The sequence below is a fragment of the Somniosus microcephalus genome, chromosome 7 (assembly GCF_052327205.1).
Source record: "Somniosus microcephalus isolate GS21.2 chromosome 7, FLI_Smic_1.0, whole genome shotgun sequence".
Taxonomy (NCBI): domain Eukaryota; kingdom Metazoa; phylum Chordata; class Chondrichthyes; order Squaliformes; family Somniosidae; genus Somniosus; species Somniosus microcephalus.
This window is the reverse complement of record NC_140993.1, coordinates 10,313,065-10,337,632: the sequence shown is the minus strand read 5'-3', so window position 1 is coordinate 10,337,632 and position 24,568 is coordinate 10,313,065. Positions and strand designations below refer to the sequence as shown.

Sequence of the window (24,568 nt, the reverse complement as noted above, 5' to 3'; positions counted from 1 at the left end):
AACACAAGGATGAGAATTTTTAAATCGAGCCATTGCCGGATCGGGAGCCAATGTAGGTCAGCGAGCACAGGGGTGATGGGTGAACGGCACTTGGTGCGAGTCAGGATATGGGCAGCAGATCTTTGGATGACCTCAAGTTTAAGCCACCGTTTCCATTCCTGGCAACTGTCTGAAGCTGAGCCAGGCCCTTTGCAACTCTGCTGCCCATATCTTAACTCGCTCCAAGTCTCGTTCACCCATCACCCCTGTGCTCGCTGCCTATTTTGGCTCCTGGTCCAGCAATGCTTCAATTTTAAAATCCTCATCCTTGTTTTCAAATCCCTCTGTGGTCTCGCTCCTCCCTATCTCTGTAACCTCCTCCAGCCCTACAAGCCTTCGAGATCTCTGAGCTCCTCCAATTCTAGTCTCTTGCACATCCCGGATTATAATCACTCAACCTTTGGTGGCCGTGCTTTCAGCTGCCGAGGCCCTAAGCTCTGGAATTCCCTCCCTAAACCTCTCCGCCTCTCTCTCCTCCTTTAAGATGCTCCTTAAAAACCTACCTCTTTTACCAAACTTTTGGGTCACCTATCCTGATAACTCCTTCTGTGGCTCGGTGTCAAAATGTTTTTATTGACATGGCTCTTGTGAAGCGCCTTGGGATGCTTTGCTACATTAAATGTGCTCTACAAAAGTAAGTTGTTGTTATGGAGGATGAAAGATGGGAAGCCGGCCAGGAAAAGCGTTGGAATGGTCGAGTCTAAAGGGAACTAAAGCACGGATGAAGGTTTCAGCGGCAGAAGGGCTGAGGCAGGGGTGGAGACAGGCGATGTTACAGAGGAGAAAGTAGGCAATAAACCAATAACAATCAATCAGATTATGAGCTAGATATTAATGTAAAATGCTCCAATTCACACAGTCTCACTGAATGGATCTGCAACACTCACAGCACTGAAAGCTTCAGAGAATGAACGGAAGCAAAAATCTACTTCTCCAATGACAAGATCAAAGTATTAACTTATTGAAGAAAACAGCAGCTACAACACGAATCTTTACCTTGTTCAAACCCAAATTCTCCAACCAGTGAGCAAATCAATACTCCAGACATTTTCCTTTTTTATTATTTGAAGAGATTTGACATCAAATAAAAGTAACTGAGAATATTAGCTGCAGAAATAAATGGGAACGGTAGCATAGTGGTTATGTTACTGGACTAGTAATCCAGAGACCAGGACTAATGATCCGGGGACAGAAGTTCAAATCCCACCATGGCAGTTAATTAAATAAATCTTGAATAAAATGCGAGTAACAGTAATGATGGCCATGAAACTACTGGATTGTTGTAAAAACATCTGGTTCACTAATGCCCTTTAGGGAAGGAAATCTGGTGTCCTTACCCGGTCTGGCCTATGTGTGATTCTAGACCTACAGCAATGTGGTTGACTCTTAACTGCCCTCTGAAATGGCCCAGCGAGACACTCAGTTGTAACAAACCACCACAAAAAACAATAATAAGAATAAAACTGGACGGATCAACCTTGGCACCGGCACATCCAGCCCAGTCAACCCTGCAAAGTCCTCCTCACTAACATCTTGTGCCAAAATTGGGAGAGCTGTTCCACAGACTAGTCATGCTCATAGAATCATGCCTTTCAGCCAATGTCCCAGACTCCTCCATCACCAGCAGGACAGACCCACCAGAGGTAGTAAACAGTCAGGGAGGGGGTGGCACCTGAAATACTCAACATTGACTCCAGACCCAATTAAGTCTCATGGCTTCAGGTCATGCATGGGCAAGGAAACCTCCTGCTGATTACCTCCCTCAGCTGATGAATCAGTACTCCTCCATGTTAAGAAGCACTGAGGGTAGCAAGGGCACAGAATGTACTCTGGGTGGGAGACTTCAATGTCCATCACCAAGAGTGACTCGGTAGCACCACTACTGCCTGAGCTGGCCGAGTCCTGAAGGACATAACTGCCAGACTGGGCCTGTGGCAGCAGGTGAGAGGATCAACATGAGTGAAAAACCTACTTGACCTCGTCCTCACCAATCTACCGGTCGCAGATGCATCTGTCCATAAAAGAATTGGTAGCAGTGACCACCGCACAGTCCTTGTGGAGACAAAGACCCGTCTTCACACTGAGGATACCCTCCATCGTGTTGTGTGGCACTACCACCGTGCTAAATGGGATAGACTCAGAACAGATCTAGCAGCTCAAAACTGGGCATCCATGAGCCAGCTGTGGGCCATCAGCAGCAGCAGAATTGTATTCCACCACAATTTGTAACCTCATGGCCCGGCATATCTACCATTACCATCAAGACAGGGGGCCAACCCTGGTTCAATGAGGAGTGCAGAAGAGCATGCCAGGAGCAGCACCAGGTGTACCTAAAAATGAGGTGCCAACCTGGGGAAGCTGCAACACAGGACTACATGCATGCTAAACAGCGGAAGCAGCATGCTATAGATAGAGCTAAGCGATCCCACAATCAACGGATCAGATCAAAGCTCTGCAGTCCTGCCACATCCAGTTGTGAATGGTTGTGAACCATTAAACAACTAATGGGAGGAGGAGGCTCCATGAACATCCCCATCCTCAATGATGGTGGAGCTCAGCACGTGAGTGCAAAAGACAAGGCTGAAGCGTTTGCAACCATCTTCAGCCAGAAGTGTCGAGTGGATGATCCATCTCGGCCGACTCCTGAGGTCCCCACCACCACAGAAGCCAGTCTTCAGCCAATTCAATTCACTCCACGTGATATCAAGAAATGGCTGAGCGCACTGGATACAGCAAAGTCTATGGGCCCCGACAATATCCCAGCTGTCGTGCTGAAGACTTGTGCTCCAGAACTAGCCGCGCCTCTAGCCAAGCTGTTCCAGTACAGCTACAACACTGGCATCTATCCGACAATGTGGAAAACTGCCCAGATATGTCCTGTCCACAAAAAGCAGGACAAATAAATCCGGCCAATTACTGCCCCATCAGTCTACTCTTAATCATCAGCAAAGTGATGGAAGGCGTCATCGACAGTGCTATCAAGCGGCACTTGCTCACCAATGCTCAGTTTGGGTTCCGCCAGGGTCACTCAGCTCCAGACCTCATTACAGCCTTGGTCCAAACATGGACAAAAGGCAGCACCTCCCAAACCCGCGACCTCTTCCACCTAGAAGGACAAAGGCAGCAGGCACATGGGAGCACCACCACCTCCAAGTTCCCCTCCAAGTCACACACCATCCTGACTTGGAAATATATCGGCCGATCCTTCATCGTCGCTGGGTCAAAATCCTGGAACTCCCTCCCTAACAGCACTGTGGGAGTACCTTCACCACACGGACTGCAGCAGTTCAAGAAGGTGGCTCACCACCACCTTCTCAAGGGGCAATTAGGGATGGGCAATAAATGGCCAGCAATGCCCACATCCCGTAAATGAATTTTAAAAATGTAGTGTTTATTAAGCCCGTACAGTTGCTACATTACTAAGCAGAATGGGCCACCAGATACACAATCAATGTATAAAAAAGCTAAACCAATAATCTAATATATCCACAACTGGAAACAAAAGTTATTTGAGGCTGTTAACACTTTTTAAGAATTGTCAATAAACAGATTCTTTACATATCCACAGACTTGTGGTGTAAAGTCGTACAGAAATAAGAACCGATGCACATCTGTAAGAAGTTCCAAGACTAACTTATGAGCAAGTTCTATCCCAGCAGAATCGTCCCCGGTGGCATAGTTATTAGGTTAACAGGTCCCATTCAGAAGAATGCCTGTTCCACAATGTTAAAAATCAGGAAAAGCAGGATTTTAAACAACAGTTTATGCCACAGGTAAGTAACAGCAAAACATACAATTATAATTTTCTGTTTTTACTTCCGATTTCCAGCATCCACAGTATTTTGCCTTTGTATACAATTATCTAAATGTTCAATATTTCAACAACAAAAAAACGGAGGTGTTGCATATCAAAGAAAATATGTATCTCAGTGAATGATGGGTCCTACCTGGCATGAATCTCCCAAGTAGTTTGGGGGACACGAGCACACTTCCACATTTGTAGCAGGACTTCCAGTTCCGGAAACTGAGGCTTCCTCAAGTTGAACTAGGCCCAGGGAAAGGCGTTGTGTTTGTGAGAAATAAAGCGCTCTAATTTGTAGATCTTCCAAATTGCTCAACAACAACATGAAGTCTTCCCTGGTTACTGGAGTATTGATGACAGCATGCCTAAAATTATCCTGTTAATAGAACAGATAACTATTAGAGTCATAGAATCATAGAAATTTACGGCACAGAAGGAGGCCATTCGGTTCATTTTGTCTGTGCCGGCCGAAAAACAGCAAGCCAGCCTAATCCCACTTTCCAGCTCTTGGTCCGTAGCCCTGTAGGTTACGGCACTTCAAGTGCATACCCAAGTACTTTTTAAATACAGTAAGGGTTTCTGCCTCTACCACCCTTTCAGGCAGTGAGTTCCAGACCCCCACCACCCTCTGGGTGAAAAAAGTTCTCCTCAACTCCCCTCTAATCCTTCCACCAATTACTTTAAATCTATGCCCCCTGGTTATTGACCCCTCTGCTAAGGGAAATAGGTCCTTCCTATCCACTTTATCTCGACACCTCAATTAAATCTTGCATCAGCTTCCTCTTTCTGATTTCATTTTTAAGTGAACTTTAAGCATGTTTCTAATATTTTACCCGGTATCATATGAAGAATGTTTTACATGGATGATACCAGAACTGTGAGGTTATAACTATCAAGAAAGATTGAAGAATAATAAGGGGAAAAAGTCACTAGTGGGCGTAGTCTATAGGCCTCCTAACAGTTGCAACTCTGTTGGTCGGAGTATAAATCAGGAAATAGTTGGGGCTTGTAATAAGGGAACAGCTATAATCATGGGGGATTTTAACTTTCATATTGGCTGGACTAATCAAATTGGGCATGGCAACCTTGAGGAAGAGTTCATAGAGTGTATTAGGGACGGGTTCCTTGAGCAGTATGTAACTGAACCAACCAGGGGGCGGCAATCTTAGATCTGGTCCTGTGTAATGAGACAGGATTAATAAAAAAATGTCCTAGTAAAGGGTCCCCTTGGAATGAGTGACCATAATATGGTTGAATTCCAAATTCAGTTTGAGGGTGAGAGAGTTGGATCTCAAACCAGCGTACTGAGCTTAAATAAAAGAGACTATGAAGGTATGAGAGTAGAATTGACTAAAGTGGACTGGGAAAACAGATTAAAGTGTAAGACAGCACAAGAGCAGTGGTCTACATTCAAGGAGATATTTCACATCTTTCAAGATAAATATATTCCGCTGAGGAAAAAGGGGAGTAAAAGAAAAGACAGCCATCCGTGGCTTAGTAAAGTAATAAAGGATAGTATCCGACTGAAAACAAGGGCATATAAAGTAGCCAAATCTAGTGGGAGGATAGAAGATTGGGAAGCATTTAAAAGCCAGCAAACAATAACTAAAAGATTAATTAAGAAAGGGAAGATAGATTATGAAAGTAAACTAGCAAAAAATATAAAAACAGATAGCAAGAGTTTCTACAGCTATATAAAAAGAAAAAGGGTGGCTAAAGTGAACATTGGTCCCTTAGAGGATGAGACCGGGAAACTAGTGGTGGGGAACATGGAGATGGCAAAGACGCTGAACAAATATTTTGTATCAGTCTTTACAGTAGAGGACACTAAAAATATCCCAACACTGGACAAACAGGGGGCAATGGGGGGGTGGAGGAGCTAAACACGATTAAAATCACTAAGGAGATGGTACTCGGTAAAATAATGGGACTTAAGGCGGATAAATCCCCTGGACCTGATGGCCTACATCCTAGGGTCTTGAGAGAAGTGGCGGTAGGGATTGTGGATGCATTGGTGATTATTTTCCAAAACTCCCTGGACTCAGGAAAGGTCCCGGCAGATTGGAAAATTGCTAATGTAACACCTTTATTTAAGAAGGGAAGTAGACAAAAAGCTGGAAACTATAGACCAGTTAGCCTAACATCTGTGGTTGGCAAAATGTTGGAGTCCATTATTAAGGAAACAGTAACAGAGCATTTGGATAAACATAATTTAATAGGACAGAGTCAGCATGGTTTTATGAAGGGGAAGTCATGTTTGACAAATTTGCTCGAATTCTTTGAGGACGTAACATACAGGGTGGCTAAAGGGGAACCAGTAGATGTAGTGTATCTGGACTTCCAAAAGGCAGTTGACAAGGTTCCACACAAAAGATTACTGATCAAGATAAAAAATCACGGGATTGGGGGTCATATACTGGCATGGGTGGAAGATTGGCTATCTAACAGAAAACAAAGAGTTGGGATAAATGGTTCATTCTCAGGATGGCAATCAGTAACTAGTGGTGTTCCGCAGGGGTCAGTGCTGGGACCCCAACTCTTTACAATCTATATTAACGATTTGGAGGAAGGGAGCGAGTACAACGTATCCAAGTTTGCCGACGATACAAAGATGGGAGGGAAAGTAGTGAGTGAGGAGGACATAAAAAACCTGCAAAAGGACATAGACAGGCTAAGTGAGTGGGCAAAGATTTGGCAGATGGAATATAATATTGGTAAGTGTGAGGTTATGCACTTTGGCAGAAAAAATCAAAGAGCAAGTTATTACCTAAATGAAGAGAAACTGCAAAGTGCTACATTACAAAGGGATCTGGGGGTCCTGGTGCATGAAACACAAAAAGTTAGTATGCAGGTGCAGCAGGTGATCAGGAAGGCCAATGGAATCTTGGCTTTTATTGCAAGGGGGATGGAGTATAAAAACAGGGAGGTCTTGCTGCAGTTATACAGGGTATTGGTGAGGCCACACCTGGAATACTGCGTGCAGTTTTGGTTTCCATATTTAAGAAAAGATATACTTGCTCTCGAGGCGGTTCAGAGAAGGTTCACTCGGTTGATTCCAGAGATGAGGGGGTTGACGTATGAGGAAAGGTTGAGTAGGTTGGGCCTCTACTCATTGGAGTTCAGAAGAATGAGAGGCGATCTTATCGAAACATATAAGATTGTGAGGGGGCTTGATCGGGTGGATGCGGTGAGGATGTTTCCACTGATGGGTGAGACTAGAACTAGGGGGCATAATCTTAGAATAAGGGGCTGCCCTTTCAAAACTGAGCTGAGGAGAAACTTCTTCACTCAGAGGGTAGTAAATCTATGGAATTTGCTACCCCAGAGAGCTGTGGAAGCTGCAACATTAAATAAATTTAAAACAGAGATAGACAGTTTCCTAGCAGACAAGGGAATTAGGGGTTACGGGGAGAGGGCAGGGAAGTGGACGTGAGTCTAGATTCGGATCAGCCATGATCCTATTGAATGGCGGAGCAGGCCCGAGGGGCCGTATGACCTACTCCTGCTCCTACTTCTTATGTTCTTATGTTCTTATGTAAGAGGCTGGGGCTCTTTCCTCTAGTAAAGAGAAGGCTGAGGGGTGACCTAATAAAGGTCTTTAAAATTATGAAGGGGTTCGATAGGGTAGAAGTGGAGAAGGTGCTTCCACGTGTAGAGGAAACCAAAACTAGGGGCCATAAATATAACATAGTCACTAATAAATCCAATACAGAATTCAGGAGAAACTTCTTTACCCAGAGAGTGGTGAGAATGTGGAACTCACTACCACAGGGAGTGGTTGAGGCAAATAGCACAGATGCATTTAAGTGGAAGCTAGATAAACACATGAGGAAGAAAGGAATAGAAGGATATATTGATGGGGTAGATGAAGACGGGTGTGAGGAGGCTCGTGTGGAGCATAAACATCGGCATGGACCAGCTGGGCCGATTGGCCTGTTTCTGTGCTGTAAATTCGATGTAATGTTGATTAAGTATAATGATAGAGTATCAAACTATCATCAATAATTTTATGCTTACCTCTAGAAGCTGGACTTGTCCGTGGTAAACTCGATCCGGAAGCGGATTCCGTGGATCAAAATATACAACGGTCATTTGTTCACCCTTAAAAAATAAACGTCCGCATTTACCCGATGAAAAGTCTACATTCACATTTTCTTATATTGTGGTGTACAGTATATTCATTGCTGTGTAATTTTTTTATATCAAAAGTATTAGCAATTCTATCTTCAAAGAGAGACTTTACTTGAATGGCAGATGAGGAAGTCGACAGGAACATAGGAACAGCAGGAGGCTATTCAGCCCCTCGAGCCTGTTCCGCCATTCAATGAGATCATGGCTGATCTGTGACCTAACTCCATCTACTCGCCTTTGCCCCATATCCCTTAATACCTTTGGTTAACAGAAATTTATCAATCTCCGAGTTAAAATGAACAATTAACCCAGCATCAGCTGCAGAAGAGAGTTCCAAACTTCTACCACCCTTTGTGTGGAGAAGCGTTTCATAACTTCACTCCTGAAAGGTCTGGCTCTAATTTTTAGACTCTGCCCCCTAGTCTCCGACTCCCCAACCAGCAGAAATAGTTTCTCTCTGCCTACACTATCTATCAATTCCATTTAATATCTTGAAAACTTCTAAATTCCAGGGAATACAATCCTAGTTTGTGTAATCTCTCCTCGTAATTTAACCCTTGAAATCTGGGTATCATTCTGGTAAACCTATGCCGCCCTCCCTCCAAGGCCAATATACCCTTCCTAAGGTGTGGTGCCCAGAACTGCTCACAGTACTCCAGGTGTGGTCTAACCAGGGTTTTGTATAGCTGTAGCATAACTTCTACCCCCTTGTATTCTAGTCCTCGAGATACAAAGGCCAGCACTCCAGGATATCGGAGAATGGGGTAGGTCCCAAACTGCACAACTACAGCTTTAATGATCTAGTGGGGCCTCACTTGTGCCCTTCTGGAGACCAGTGCACCTCATCTCACTTGCCATTCCACGGTCCATAGATACACCAGGTCCCATATGGCTGGGTAAAGCAGGAACTCCTAGCGTTGGGAGTTCTTGTATCCTCAATCAACACTGGCCGTTTAAGGAACGGGTCTTAACTATTTATGAGCAGTTCTTCTCGATTCTGGCCATAACTCTGGCTGGAATCTGCAAGAATGGCCGAGGAAATTTGGCAATTGTTGTGTGGCATGGTGTAGCTTGCTTCCAATTTGAAAGTGTTAAAGTAACTTTGCAAGGTTATGTCCGAGCAAAATACTGCTGCTGAAACAGAGCACATGCATATTACAATTTTCTTCTTGACTACATTTGCACATTGTGAGTGTACTTCAGAGCATAGGAACAGGAGGAGGCCATGCAACCTCTTGAGCCTGTTCCGCCATTCAATTAGATCATGGCTGTTCTGTACCTTAACTCCATTTACCACCTTGGTTCCATATCCCTTAATACTCTTACCCAACAAAAATCCATCAATAGCCTCAACAGTTTTTTAGGGGGAGAGAGTTCCAGATTTCCACTACCCTTTGTGTGAAGAAGTGCTTCCTGACATCACCCCTGAATGGCCTGGCTCTAATTTTAAGGTTCTGCCCCCTTGTTCTGGACTCCCCTCACCAGGGGAAATAGTTTCTCTCTATCTACCCGATCAACTCCTTTAATCATCTTAATTATCTCGATTAGATCATGTAATGATATCAGCAAATAGAGATGGTATTTGCCTGTTCGATTATGATGCCTTAATAGCATGATTGCATGTATTGATTGCTTGTGCCTGACCAGCAGAGGGCATGTGACCGAGAGAAGCAAGGCAGTTAGTTTAGTTTCGGTTTCGTTCTAGATGCATCACAGCATCGTGTCTCCTGTAAAAGCTGTATAAAAGAGTTGAACAGGCTTTAGATTAAAACTCAATGGCCTAGAAATTGAGTGCCCTTAGCGCCGATTTTGCGGCGCTAGAGGGCCTAGCGCTGCAATTGGCGCCGGCGCCGAAATTGCCTGGGGCCCTTCCGCCGCGGTAGACCGGTAGCGCTGCGCCGGCACCGATGACGTCATCGGTGTGCGCAGCGTCCCGGTTGCCATGCCGACGGGCCCCAGCGCCGAAATTCAGTTGCGGCCGCCTCGCCCGTGGCAGCCGCAACTAAGACTCTGGCAACAGAGTCTTACGAGTCTTTGCGCCGGCGCATTAAAGGCCCCGCGGCGGCCGGCCGCTTTCCCGCCGGCCGCCTGGCCGCAGCTCCCTCCCTGGACTTCCCCCCCCCCCCCCCCGGAACAGAAGCAAGCCCGGCACTTGTCCGAGGTGCCGGGCTCATTTTTAAAAAGATTTTCGCGGGCCGTGGCCGGGTGCAGGCAGCTCCTCCTTAAGGGAAGGAGGAGGCCTGCACTTCCCGAGCCTGCCGCACCGCATCGGGTGCCGCAGCGCCGGAATTGCGGCGCGAAACGGCAGTTAGCGCCGATTTACCGCCGCAAAGACCCTTCAGTAGCGCCGGCAGCCGTTTGGGCGCGGCCCTGCTGAATTTTTGGCGCGCGCAGGGGGACTTAGCGCCGGCACTAACTTCCGGCGCTAAAGCCCTGGCTAAGCCAAAACTCAATTTCTAGGCCATTCTCTTTCATAAATGTCTCATCATTGAACCCACAAAGAAATCAATACAGATCACCCCTTAATCTTCTATACTCGAGGGAATACAAGCCCAGTCTGTGCAAACTGTCCTCGTAATTTAACCCTTTTAGCCCCGGTATCATTCTGGTGAATCTGCGCTGCTCCCTCTCCAAGGCCAATATATTCTGTGCTGTTATGGCTCTATATCCTTTCTGAGGTGCCCAGAACTGAATGCAGTGGGAACAGTGGGCTTTAATGTCCCCTCTGTGATCAGGTTATATATCAGTGCCATATACTAACTCGGCATCACCTATACCCTCTATTTCCTCATATTTAAAGAGCGGTACTCACTCTCAATTCAACATCGGATCTTTTCTCGAGTAAAGTCATCCCTTCACTTGGTAAGCCAAAGGATTTAACTTGGTATGTCAGGAAGCCACCGTATGATGAGACCTGAAGGAAAACAAATGTAAAGTTATTTTTAAACCAGTGTTGAAAAAATTGAGAATTGAGCTCTACAACCCTCTGAGACCTCTGCGTTCCTCCAATTCCGGCCTCTTGCGCATCCCTGATTTTAATCGCTCCACCACTGGTGGCCGTGCCTTCAGCTGCCTGGGCCCTAAGCTCTGGAATTCCCTCCCTAAGCCTCTCCGCCTCTCTTTCCTATTTTAAGACGCTCCTTAAAACCTACCTCTTTGACCAAGCTTTTGGTTACCTGTCCTAATAACTCCTTGTGTGGCTCGGTGTCAAATTTTGTTTGATAATCGCTCCTGTGAAGCACCTTGTGACGTTTTACCATGTTAAAGTCGCTATATAAATACAAGCTGTTGTTTTTGTAGAGCTGAGGAGGTTAAAGGGTAACTCGGTAGAGGTTTTCAAGATTATGAAGAGTTCTGAATAGTTATAGTGACCGGTTGTTTGCACTGGTCAGCACGATGTTAAGGAGAGGGCACAAATTTAAGATGATCACAAAAGGAATTTAAGGGGAGGTTAGAAAAAAAAATCTTGATACAGATTGTAGTTAGCAGATGTTAATGTAGTTAGCAGAGAGGTCAATACCAGGGAGCTTGGATTAAAGTAATTGGTAGAAGGATTAGAGGGGAGTTGAGGAGAATTTTTCTTCACCCAGAGGGTGGTGGGGGTCTGGAACTCACTGCCTGAAAGGCTGGGAGAGGCAGAAACCCTCATCACATTTAAAAAGTACTTGGATATGCACATGAAGTGCCGTAACCTACAGGGCTACGGACCAAGAGCTGGAAAGTGGGATTAGGCTGGATAGCTCTTTGTCGGCTGGCGCGGACACGATGGGCCGAATGGCCTCCTTCTGTGCCGTAAATCTCTGATTTCTATGATTCTATAATTCTGTGTCACAAACTACTGTTGAAGCAGAGTCCATAAATCATTTTAAAAGGAAATTAAATAGTTGCTTGAAAAAGAGGAATGTTAAGGGGTACGGAGAATGAGTCAGAGAGTGGGATTAGACGAGGTACTGTAGTTCATGCGGAGAATAACAGCAGCGCAGACTTGATCAGCCGAATGGCCGTTTCTGCACTGTAACATTTTATGAGCGTATGTTGAGATTCCATAGCCTTAGACTTCACTCACCTTGTCTCCCAGATAAGACTCCGGGGCTAACCAGTACAAATCACGAATAATGTCAGGTAGTTCCTGTACATCAGCTACGACAGTGTTACTCCGTCGGTTATAAACAACTGGAATCTTTTGCTTATTCCCCGTGTATAAGTTCCACTTCTTCATTTGAATATGCTAAATGAAAGTACAAACGTAAAATTGCAACATTTAAAGTAAATCAACAATTAAAAATTGTACTATTCTTGTGTGAAGTTGATGCATTTTTATATATTAGCAGATTAAGAACATAAGAAATAGGAGCAGGAGTTGGCAATTCGGCCCCTCGAGCCTGCTCTGCCATTCAATAAGATCATGGCTGATCTGATGTTGGCCTCAACTCCACTTTCCCGCCCAATCTCCATAACCCTTGACTCCCCTGTAGCTCAAATATATGGAAGGATCCGCTGGCGAAGAAATTGAGGGCGAGGGTGACCTTGACTGCCACAGAGCGCTGTGGTCGCCCTGATCTGAGGCTCGAGGTCTGGTTGCAGGAGGTGGCAGAGTTCTGTGACCACCTCCTTGCTGAAGCGGAGCTTTTTAATACACTGCTCCTCGCTTAATTGGAGGTCGGAGAAGTGCTCTCTGAATACCCTCAGAGGGTAAGGCCTCCTGTTGAGAGCCCGCATGGCTCTTCTTCCTCTGGCCTCATTTTCCAATCTTTCTCGCTGCCTCCGCTCCCTCCGCAGTAAATCCTGGAGGGCGAGGTTGACTGCCAGTGCAGCCCCCATTAATGTAGCAGTTTGATATGTTGTGAGAATAAATGTAACAAATTTTAGTAGCCACAACACTCCTGATACTAAACAACCTTTAAATGACTGAATGGATTGGTTTCACAATGTCAAACTGGCAAGGAAGCAGTGAAACACCACTAACCTGACAGCTGCGACTCATTACTGAGGATACTTTTAAATACCGCCCCTGGAGCCGGCATCCACCTGCTTTGATGCCTCCTCTCCCTATCGCTGTCTGGGCGAGGTGCTAAGGTAGGGGGCGAAAATGTATTTTGCAGATCGGGTGCCCAGTGAGCGCTGTATGCTCACTGACGTCACGATCTGCCTGCCGTTGAAGTCCCTGGCGGTAACTGTTAGCGGCGGTGCTACGGGGAGGGGGGTGAAGGCCGGACTTGGCGCGCCTCGCTGGATTCACATCGCCCTGGCGCTATTGCATCAGCGCCTCATTAACGCCCCCGCCAGGCGCTAACGGGAGGCGCTAACCAACTGAATTTTTTGCCCCACACCTCTAATTATAAACCCAAGTAACCCAGATGCTTTTTTAACCACCTTATCAACTCACCCTGCTACCTTTAAGGATTTGTGTATATGGACACCAAGGTCTCTCTGCTCATCTACACTTTTCAAAATCGTGCCAGTTATAGTAAACTGTCTTTCCATATAAGTCCTCCCAAAGTGCATCACTTGACACTTCTCCGCATTGATCGCCATCTGACATGGTTCTGCCCATTTCACCATCCTGAAATCTACAACTACCCTCATCACTATCTGCTACTTTGCCAAATTTCGTATCATCTGCAAACTTTATAATGCTGCTCCCTACAGCCGAGTCTAGGTCGTTTATAAAAATTGAAAAGAGAAATGGACCCAAAACTGGCCCTTGGGGAACACCACTGCAAACCACCACTCAGTCTGAAAAACTAGGATTCAATACCGACCTTCCTGTCACTGAGCCAATTCCAATTCCATACCCCCACTTTCCCCTTTACTCCATACCTCCACTTTCCCCTTTACTCCATACCCCCACTTTCCCCTTTATCCCATACCCCCACTTTCCCCTTTACTCCATACCTCCACTTTCCCCTTTACTCCATCCCCCCACTTTCCCCTTTACTCCATACCCCCACTTTTCCCTTTACTCCATACCCCCGCTTTCCCCTTTATCCCATACCCCCACTTTCCCATGGATTTACAAAAGGTAAATCGTGCTTGACTAATCTACTGGAATTTTTTGAGGATGTAACTGGTAAAATAGATAAGGGAGAACCAGTGGATGTGGTATATTTGGATTTTCAAAAGTCTTTCGATAAGGTCCCGCATAAGAGATTAGCGTGTAAAATTATGGCACATGGGATTGGGGGCCAGGTATTGACTTGGATAGAGAACTGGTTGGCAGACAGGAAGCAAAGAGTTGGAATAAACGGCTCTTTTTTCGAGTGGCAGGCAGTGACTAGTGGGGTACCACAGGGATCGGTCCTTGGACCCCAGCTATTCACAATATATATTAATGATCTGGATGAGGGAACTAGATGTAATATCTCCAAGTTTGCAGACGACACAAAGCTGGGTGGGCGTGTGTGCTGTGGGGAGGATACCAAGAAACTCCAGTATGATTTGGACAGGTTGGGCGATTGGGCAGAAGCATGGCAGATGCAATATAACGTGGATAAATGTGAGGTTATCCACTTTGGTGTCAAAAACAGGAAGGCAGATTATTATTTGAATGGCAATAGATTGGGAGAAGGGGAAGTGCAACGAGACCTGGGCGTCCTTGTGCACCAGTCGCTGAAAGTAAGCATGCAGGTGCAGCAGGCAGTTAAGAAGGCAAATGGTATGTTGGCCTTCGTAGCGAGAGGGTTTGAGTACAGGAACAAGGATGTCTTGCCTTGTACAGGGCCTTGGTGAGACCACATCTGGAGTATTGTGTGCAGTTTTGGTCGCCTTATCTGAGGAAGGATGTTCTTGCCATGGAAGGAGTTCAGCGAAGATTCACCAGGCTGATACCTGGGATGGCAGGAATGACATATGAGGAGAGATTGGGTCGATTGGACTTGTACTCGCTGGAGTTTAGAAGAATGAGAGGTAATCTCATTGAAACTTATAAAATTCTGACAGGACTGGACAGACTAGATGCAGGAAGGATGTTCCCGATGGTCAGGGAGTCTAGAACCAGGTGACACAGTCTAAGGATAAAGGGTAGGCCATTTAGGACAGAGGTGAGGAGGAATTTCTTCACCCAGAGAGTGGTGAGCCTGTGGAACTCTCTACCACAAAAGGCGGTGGAGGCCAATTCATTAAATATATTCAAGAAGGAGTTGGATATATTTCTTAAGGCTAAAGGGATCAAGGGATATGGGGAGAAGGCAGGGACAGGGTACTGAATTTGGACGATCAGCCATGATCTCATTGAATGGCGGAGCAGGCTCGAGGGGCCAAATGGCCTACTCCTGCTCCTATCTTCTATGTTTCTATATTTCCACTTTACTCCATACCCCACTTTCCCCTTTACTCCATACCCCCACTTCCCCCTTTACTCCATACCCCACTTTCCCCTTTACTCCATACCCCCACTTTCCCCTTTACTCCATACCCCACTTTCCCCTTTACTCCATACCCCCACTTCCCCCTTTACTCCATACCCCCACTTTCCCCTTTACTCCATACCCCCACTTTCCCCTTTATCCCATACTCCCACTTTCCCCTTTACTCCATACCCCCACTTTCCCCTTTATTCCATACCCGCACTTTCCCCTTTATTCCATACCCCCACTTTCCCCTTTATCCCATACCCCCACTTTCCCCTTTATCCCATTCCGCCACTTTCCCCTTTATCCCATACCCCCACTTTCCCCTTTATCCCATTCCGCCACTTTCCCCTTTATTCCATGGGCTTCCATTTTTGCTTTGATGTTACTTCATCAATGAATTCAATCAAATTAATCAGACACGATTGAACGTCTCACCCAAAAGACGGTGCAGCGCTCCCTCAGTACTGCATGGAGTGTCGGCCGAGATTATGTGCTCAAGTATCTGGGGGTACCCACAACCTTCTGACTCAGAGACTGAGAGTGAGCCACAGTTGACACTTATGCAAGGGATAATATCAGGGCTACTGATCTACAGGGGGAAATTTTAACCCCCAAAAATGAGTGGGTTTGGGCCAGGTGGGATGTTAAAATGTTAAAAATCTGATTCCCGCCTCCAACCCTCCCATTTCCAGTTTTAATGGGGGCGAGCAACCAACCCGCTACCAGGAGGTGGGTTGGCAACTTAAACGTAATGAGGCTGCATGTCTCATATTTAACCAGCATTTTAAATTTAACCCTGACCAGACGAATTTTCCAGGCCACGGGAAAGCCGGCAGCTAAAGGGAGGCGAGGACTGCTGGATCCAGGAGGTAAATGCCTTTCCACTTACCTGCTGGATCCAGCTTACCTGCTTCACCCCCCACCCTCCACGCAATCGTGCACACCTCCGACCCTTCCTATCTCCCCCTACTGACCCTTCCTATCTCCTCCACTCCCGACCCATCAGATCTCTCTTCCAATGACTCCGATCTCTCCCTCCCTCCTCTCCATGCCCCGACTGTGGCCCGGTGCCGAAGGCTTACCCACCCGACAGCCACCCGGCCATTTAATCTGGCTGGCTGTGGCCGGGAAACGGAGACCAAAAATACTAATCAAGTCCTGCTGTTAAATTCGGCAGGACCTGAGGGACACCCATCCTTCCGGGTTTCCCGGCCTCGAAGCAGGCCCACCCCCACCTCCGAGTTAATATCCAGCCCATAAAATCTGAATAAGTCACATTCAATTTTATGAACTGGTATTCTTGGATTTTTACTGAAGCTTTAGGGATTTGAATCTCTCAACTTTGTCCATTATTCTGTGAAAGTGGCCTTTATTTCCTACACATTCCTTTATCTGTGTAGTTCATTTTAATCCTGTACAATTTTTAAAGCTGAGAATACACAACAAAACGGTTTGTACGATGCACCAAATCTGAGGTAGATATCTGCTATTTAGCAGCACAGGGGAGGAAGAATAGGATTTAACAGCACCTGGGACTTGGGATCACTGGGGAATAGTGCTGAGGTTCGGCAGAACTGAGGCAGGGTTCTGGAGTTTGACAGGCTGTTGGGAGTTTGGCAACGTGGAGCGGTGGTTTGATCTGTCATCACAGCGGAGGGGGAACATGGCAGAAATTACATATTACAAAGAATTTACAGATCATAGACAGGCCATTTGGCCCAACTGGTCTACGCTGGTGTTTATGCTGAATTAGAAAGTCATGAATTCAAGTCCCACTCCACAGACTTAAGCACAAAATCTGGGCTGACACTCCAGTGCAGTACTGAGGGAGTGCCGCACTGTCGGAGGGGCAGTACTGAGGGAGTGCCGCACTGTCGGAGGGGCAGTACTGAGGGAGTGCCGCACTGTCGGAGGGGCAGTACTGAGGGAGCGCTGCACTGTCGGAGGGGCAGTACTGAGGGAGCGCTGCACTGTCGGAGGGGCAGTACTGAGGGAGTGCCGCACTGTCGGAGGGGCAGTACTGAGGGAGTGCCGCACTGTCGGAGGGGCAGTACTGAGGGAGTGCTGCACTGTCGGAGGGGCAGTACTGAGGGAGCGCTGCACTGTCGGAGGGGCAGTACTGAGGGAGCGCTGCACTGTGAGAGGGGCAGTACTGAGGGAGTGCCACACTGTCGGAGGGGCAGTACTGAGGGAGTGCCGCACTGTCGGAGGGGCAGTACTGAGGGAGTGCCGCACTGTCGGAGGGGCAGTGCTGAGGGAGAGCTGCACTGTTGGACTACTTCATTGGCTGTAAAGCGCTTTGGGATGTCCTGAAGTCATGAAAGGCGCTATAGAAATGCAAGTCTTTCTTTCTAATACATAATTGAGCGACTCCTCGATGGAGCATAGGTTCAGACCCAAAGCCACTCGAAGTGAAAAAGTTCTGCTGCAGCACCTTTAAGAGATTACCTACGAACCTCTCGGCCATTCTTATAATACACCATAGCTTGGAAATTTTGCTGCGCAAAAGGAACTTTTCCCCTTAGTAGAGTGGTCAATAACCAGGGGGCATAGTTTCAAGGTAAGGGGCAGGAGGTTTAGAGGGGATTTGAGAAAAAAACTTTTTCACCCAGAGGGTGGTTGGAATCTGGAAGTCACTGCCTGAAAGGGTGGTGGAGGCAGGAACCCTCACAACATTCAAGAAGCATTTAGATGAGCACTTGAAACGCCATAGCATACAAGGCTACGGACCAAGTGCTGGAAAATGGGATTAGAATAGACGGGGCTTGAAGGCCGGCGCAGACACGATGGGCCGAAGTCATCTATGACTCTATGACTGAACTGAAGTTGTTGTTGAACACATGGGAGTACGATATTGTTGCTATCACGGAGACATGGTTGAGGGAGGGTCAGGACTGGCAGCTCAATATTCCGGGGTATAGAATCTTCAGGCGAGACAGAGGGGGGTGTAAAAGGGGAGGGGGTGTTGCAATATTAATTAAGGAGTCAATTACGGCTGTAAGGAGGGATGATATATTAGCGGGTTCCTCTAATGAGGCCATATGGGTAGAACTTAAAAACAAAAAGGGGGCAAGCACTTTGCTGGGAGTGTACTATAGGCCCCCAAACAGTCAGGGGGAGATAGAGGAACAGATATGTAGGCAAATCTCAGAGAAGTGCGAAAATAATAGGGTAATAATAGTGGGGGATTTCAACTTCCCCAATATAAATTGGGACAGTCAGAGTGTGAAAGGCTTAGAGGGTGCAGAATTCTTAAAGTGCATCCAGGAGAGCTTTTTGAGCCAACATGTAGAAAGTCCTACAAGAGAGGGGGCGGTACTGGACCTAATTCTGGGGAATGTAGCCGGGCAAGTGGTGGAAGTGTCAGTAGGGGAGCATTTTGGCGACAGTGACCATAATTCGGTGAGATTTAAGGTGGTCATGGAAAAAGACAAAGACGGCCCGGAAATATGGGTTCTAAATTGGGGGAAGGCCGATTTTAATATGATAAGGCAGGATCTGGCCAAAGTGGACTGGGAGCAGCTGCTTATAGGAAAATCCACATCAAAACAATGGGAGACTTTCAGAAGGGAAATTGAGAGAGTACAACGCCAACATGTTCCTGTAAAGGTCAAGGGTGGGACCAACAAGCAAAGGGAACCTTGGATGACAAGGGATATACAAAAATGCATTAGAAATAAAAGGGGGGCTTTTGGCAGTTACAAAAGACTAAAGACGGAGAAAGCCCTAGAGGAGTATAAAAAGTGCAGGGGCATACTTAAAAAAGAAATTAGGAGGGCGAGGAGGGGCCATGAAATAACACTGGCGAGCAAAATAAAGGAAAATCCTAAGATGTTTTATAAGTATATTAAGGGCAAGAGGATAACCAGGGAAAGGGTAGGGCCCATTAGGGACCAAAGTGGCAATCTGTGTGTAGAGCCAGAGGATGTAGGCGGGGTTTTAAATGAATTTTTTGCATCTGTGTTCACTATGGAGAAAGACGATGCAGACATAGAAATCGGGCAAGGGGACTGTGACATACTTGAACATATTAGCATCGAGAGGGAGGAGGTGCTAGCGGTTTTAGCAGGCCAAAAAGTGGATAAATCCCCAGGCCCGGACGAGATGTATCCCAGGCTGCTGTGGGAGGCAAAGGAGGAGATTGCAGGGGCTCTGACACTAATTTTCAGAACCTCTCTGGCCACAGGGGATGTACCAGAGGACTGGAGAACAGCTAACGTAGTACCATTATTCAAGAAGGGTAGCAGGGATAAACCAGGGAATTACAGGCCAGTGAGTCTAACATCTGTGGTGGGGAAATTATTGGAAAAAATTCTGAGGGACAAAATTAATCTCCACTTGGAGAGGCAAGGATTAATCGGGGATAGTCAGCATGGCTTTGTCAAGGGTAAATCATGTCTGACAAATCTGATCGAATTTTTCGAGGGGGTGACTAGTTGGGTGGATGAGGGAAATGCTGTGGATGTGGTTTACATGGACTTCAGTAAAGCTTTTGACAAAGTCCCGCATAGGAGACTGGTTAAGAAGGTAAGAGCCCATGGGATCCAGGGTGCCTTGGCGCGTTGGATCCTAAACTGGCTGAGTGGCAGGAGGCAGAGGGTGATGGTTGAAGGTTGCTTTTGTGACTGGAAGCCTGTGTCCAGTGGGGTACCTCAGGGATCGGTGCTGGGTCCCTTGTTGTTCGTGATCTACATAAATGATTTGGATGAGAATGTGAAAGGTATGATCAGTAAGTTCGCAGATGACACGAAAATTGGTGGGGTGGTAAATTGCGAGGAGGAAAGCCTCCGGCTACAGGACGATATAAACGGGTTGGTCAGATGGGCGGAAAAGTGGCAAATGGAATTTAACCCTGAAAAGTGCGAGGTGATGCATTTTGGACGGACAAATAAGGCAAGGGAATACACAATGAGTGGTAGGACCCTAGGAAGTACAGAGGGTCAGAGGGACCTTGGTGTACATGTACATAGATCCCTGAAGGCAGCGGAGCAGGTAGATAAGGTGGTTAAAAAGGCATATGGGATACTTACCTTCATTAGCCGAGGCATAGAATATAAGAGCAGGGAGGTTATGATGGAGCTGTACAAAACGCTGGTGAGGCCACAGCTGGAGTACTGTGTGCAGTTCTGGTTGCCTCACTATAGGAAGGATGTGATTGCTTTGGAGAGGGTGCAGAGAAGATTCACCAGGATGTTACCTGGGATGGAGCGCCTCAGCTATGAAGAGAGGCTGGACAGGCTGGGGTTGTTTTCCTTGGAGCAGAGAAGGCTGAGGGGGGACCTGATTGAGGTGTACAAAATGATGAGGGGCATAGATAGGGTAGATAAAGAGGAACTTTAGTGGGGGGGTCAATAACAAGGGGGCATAGATTCAGGGTAAGGGGCAGGAGATTTAGAGGGGATTTGAGGAGGAACTTTTTCACCCAGAGGGTGGTTGGAATGTGGAACTCAATGCCTGAAAGGGTGGTAGAGGCAGGAACCCTCACAACATTCAAGAAGCATTTGGATGAGCACTTGAAATGCCATTGCATACAAGGCTATGGACCAAATGCTGGAAAATGGGATTAGACTGGACAGGGATGGATGGGCGGCGCAGACACGATGGGCCGAAGGGCCTCTTTCTGTGCTGTAAAACTCTATGACTCTATTACCCTGTGAACTGAGAGCACATTTGCAGCAAGTTTCTTTATCTGCTATTTTAATGGAGACATTAACTTGGTTAAAATAACTGGTAAACTTCTCCATTAAAATAAGCATGGGCAACTTCCCGACACAAAGGTGTATTCGGGATGCCAACCCTCCAGGAATCCCCTGGAGTCTCCAGGAATTAAAGACTAATCTCCGGGACACTGCTGTGAGAAATCCTGGAAAAAAAATCGTCAGGGCATTAAAAAATTGTGGTTTTTTAAAATTTATTTAACACAATTGTTTATTAGTTATAAAAATATTGGACATGGGGGGGAAAGAAGGCTGTTTGACTGACTGTCAAGAATCATTCAATCGGGCAATGAAGAGTCTATTCGCGTTCCGATTGGCCGGGGGAAGGCGGGGCACCGCGTGAATGGACGTGTCGGGCGACCAATGGAGGGAGCCTGGGGGGCGGGGCGGTTGGAGGCAGGCGGTCATGTGATGACACCTCCAGGATTAGCAACCCGGATGTGTAAAAGAACTGCAATCTTCCCAAGGCTTCAATGTAAAGGTACACGGTTGTCCATTTACAATGCTGACTTCAGACCTAAACCATGTATTTGGAGGAAATTCGAAAACTGAGGACTCGTATTGTTGCACTCACTTCAGCCCTGGACTTGTCTGAGCTCCGACACTCATTTGTTACTCCAAAGCAGAAACAGCTTGTGCAGCCTTTGGGATTGGCTGGATCCAGGTGAAAGGAGCCAGGTCTGCAGACATCACACTGTGCACCTATAACGTTCTCCTAAAATGGTCAAAGCAGAAAGATTTGAAGTTTGTATAAATGTCATTTTTCATGTTGAATGCTATGTTTGGAGAAAAAAGGAACTATATTTCAACATCTTTAAATGCACAACTGGCACAGATTAAGAGAAAAGATTCAATAAACATTCCAAAAATCTGACGCTCAAAATGCCATTTGAGTCGTCCCACAATTAAAGATACCCCGAGTCCCACTGATGTTAGATATCTACATCCCCCTCCACCCTCACCTCCAATATGTGCGAGGAGCTCATGCACTTCTTTGTCACTAAGATTCAGACCATCCGTTCAGCTGCCTCGGCCACATCCCTCCCATTCCCAAACCTCCCCAAGCCCTGAGTCTGCCTTTCTCGTCTAATTTCTTTCCATCCCACCCCTCACACACCCTCTCCGAGCTCATCTTGGCTATGAGACCCACCTCCTGCTCTCTTAATCCAACTCACCCATCATCACCCCATCCTGTATCTTTGATGGAACAGGCTTGAGGGGCTGAATGGTCTACTCCTGTTCCTAAGTGCTTTGGGACTTTTTTTTTTTACATTAAATAAGCTATATAAATGCGAGTTGTTCAGGAATGTTTCTGCTTGGTCAGGCTTTCAAAGACCATTCCAACAGCATCAAGTGAGTGGGCAAGTTTGCTGATGATACAAAGCTAGGTGGGAAGGTAAATTGTGAGGAGGACACAACGAGCCTGCAAAGAGATATAGACCGGTTAAGTGAGTGGGCAGTAAGGTGGCAGATGGCGTATAATGTGGGGAAATGTGAGGTTATTCACTTTGGTAGGCAGAATAGAAAAACAGAATATTTTTTGGTTGGTGTTCAGCGAGATTTAGGTGTCCTCGTACAGGAAACACAGAAAACTAGCATGCAGGTACAGCAACAATTAGGAAAGCAAATGGAATGTCGGCCTTTATTGCAAGGGAGTTGGAGTATAAGAGCAAGGAAGTCTTACTACAATTGTACAAGATTTTGGTGAGACCACACCTGGAGTACTGCACACTATTTTGGTCTCCTTATCTGAGAAAGGACATATGTGCCTTAGAGGCGGTGCAATGAAGGTTCACTAGATTGATCCCTGGGATGAAAGGGTTGTCCTATGAGGAAAGATTGTGTAGAATGGGCCTATACTCTCTGGAGTTTAGAAGAATGAGAGGTGATCTCATTGAAACATATAAGATTCTGAGGGGGATTGACAGGGTAGATGCTGAGAGGTTGTTTCCCCCTGGCTGGAGAGTCTAGAACTAGGGGGCATAGTCTCAGGATAAGGGGTCAGCCATTTAGGACTGAGATGAGGAGGAATTTCTTCATTCAGAGGGTTGTGAATCTTTGGAATTCTCTACAACAACAACGTGTATTTATATAGCGCCTTTAACGTAGTAAAACATCCCAAGGCGCTGCACAGGAGTATTTTAAGACAAAAAGTTTGACCCACATTAGGATAAATTAGGGCAGGTGACCAAAAGCTTGGTCAAAGAGGTAGGTTTTAAGGAGCGTCTTAAAGGAGGACAGAAAGCGAGGCGGAGAGGTTTAGGCAGGGAATTCCAGAGCTTAGGGGCTACCCCAAAGGGCTGTGGATGCTGAGTCTTTGAGTATATTCAAGGCTGAAAGAGATAAATCTTTGGACTCTAGGAGAATCAAGGGATATGGGAATCAGGCGGGGAAGTGGAGTTGAGGTTGAAGATCAGCCATCATCTTATTGAATTGTGAAAAAAGCTCGAGGGGTCGTATGGCCGACTCCTGCTCCTAATTCTTATGTTCTTATCATTTATTTTACCTCAATTTCAAGATGATCATTAACATTTATTTCTGTGTACAACATTAATGTCTTGAAATTAGTATGTGTGAATATTAGCATTTGAATGCTTAATGTGTTCCTATGCAATTCCTTTCTTTAAAACACTGGTTAGGCCTCAGCTGCAGTATTATGTTTGTGTCCAATTCTGGGCACCATGCTTTAGAAAAGAAGTCAAGGCCTTGGAGAGGGTGCAGTGGAAATTTAATAGAATGGTACCAGGGATGAGGGACTTCAGTGATGTGGAGAGACTGGAGAAGCTGGGCTTGTTCTCCTTAGAGCAGAGAAAGTTAAGGGGAGATTTAATAGAGGTGTTCAGAATTATGAACGGTTGGGACTAATTCGATAGCTCCTTCAAAGAGCTGGCACAGGCTCGATGGGCTGAATGACCCCCTATCATTCCATGATTCTGTGATTCAATGTGTGCATTTTCAATAGGTCAAACCTCCATTAAAAGTAAGAAGTCACACAACACCAGGTTATAGTCCAACAGCTTTATTTGAAGTCACAAGCTTTCGGAGCGCTGCTCCTTCGTCAGGTGAAGTGGAGAGATGCATAAAGACACAGCTTATATAATCAGATAATAATGTCAGATGTTTACAGATAATCTTTCTAACTGCCATTTATCACACCTCGGCAGAGAGATAATCACAGCAATCAAAGGTGTGAATGGTGTCCAAACAGGTCAGTCAGGAAAACATTACATCAAAGAACAATGAGGTGGGGTCACAAGGGGTCAAATGTTGCAGATGCTGGGGTCTGTGTGAAAAACAAAAAAACAGACAAAAAACATTTTTTTTTGCTGGAAATCACAGATGCGGCCGGACCTGCTGTGATTTCCAGCAAAAAAAAAGTTTTTTGTCTGTTTTTTTGTTTTTCACACAGATCTACACAGATGCGGCTGGACCTGCTGTGATTTCCAGCAAAAAAAAATGTTTTTTGTCTGTTTTTCACACAGACCCCAGCATCTGCAACATTTGACCCCTTGTGACCCCACCTCATT

General features: G+C 46.2%; 1 protein-coding gene across 1 annotated transcript in view; it reads right to left on the bottom strand.

Annotated features, from left to right (window-relative positions):
- Positions 1-24,568, bottom strand: part of lama3 (laminin, alpha 3) — a 340,063-nt gene that overhangs the window by 109,861 nt on the left and 205,634 nt on the right. Inside the window, exons 38-42 of the mRNA XM_085993930.1 lie at positions 21,616-21,756; positions 12,039-12,200; positions 10,785-10,886; positions 7,859-7,942; positions 3,987-4,217 (exon numbers count right to left, since the gene is read on the bottom strand). Coding sequence (XP_085850056.1) covers positions 3,987-4,217; positions 7,859-7,942; positions 10,785-10,886; positions 12,039-12,200; positions 21,616-21,756 — 720 coding nt within the window. The remainder of the gene's footprint in view (positions 1-3,986; positions 4,218-7,858; positions 7,943-10,784; positions 10,887-12,038; positions 12,201-21,615; positions 21,757-24,568) is intronic.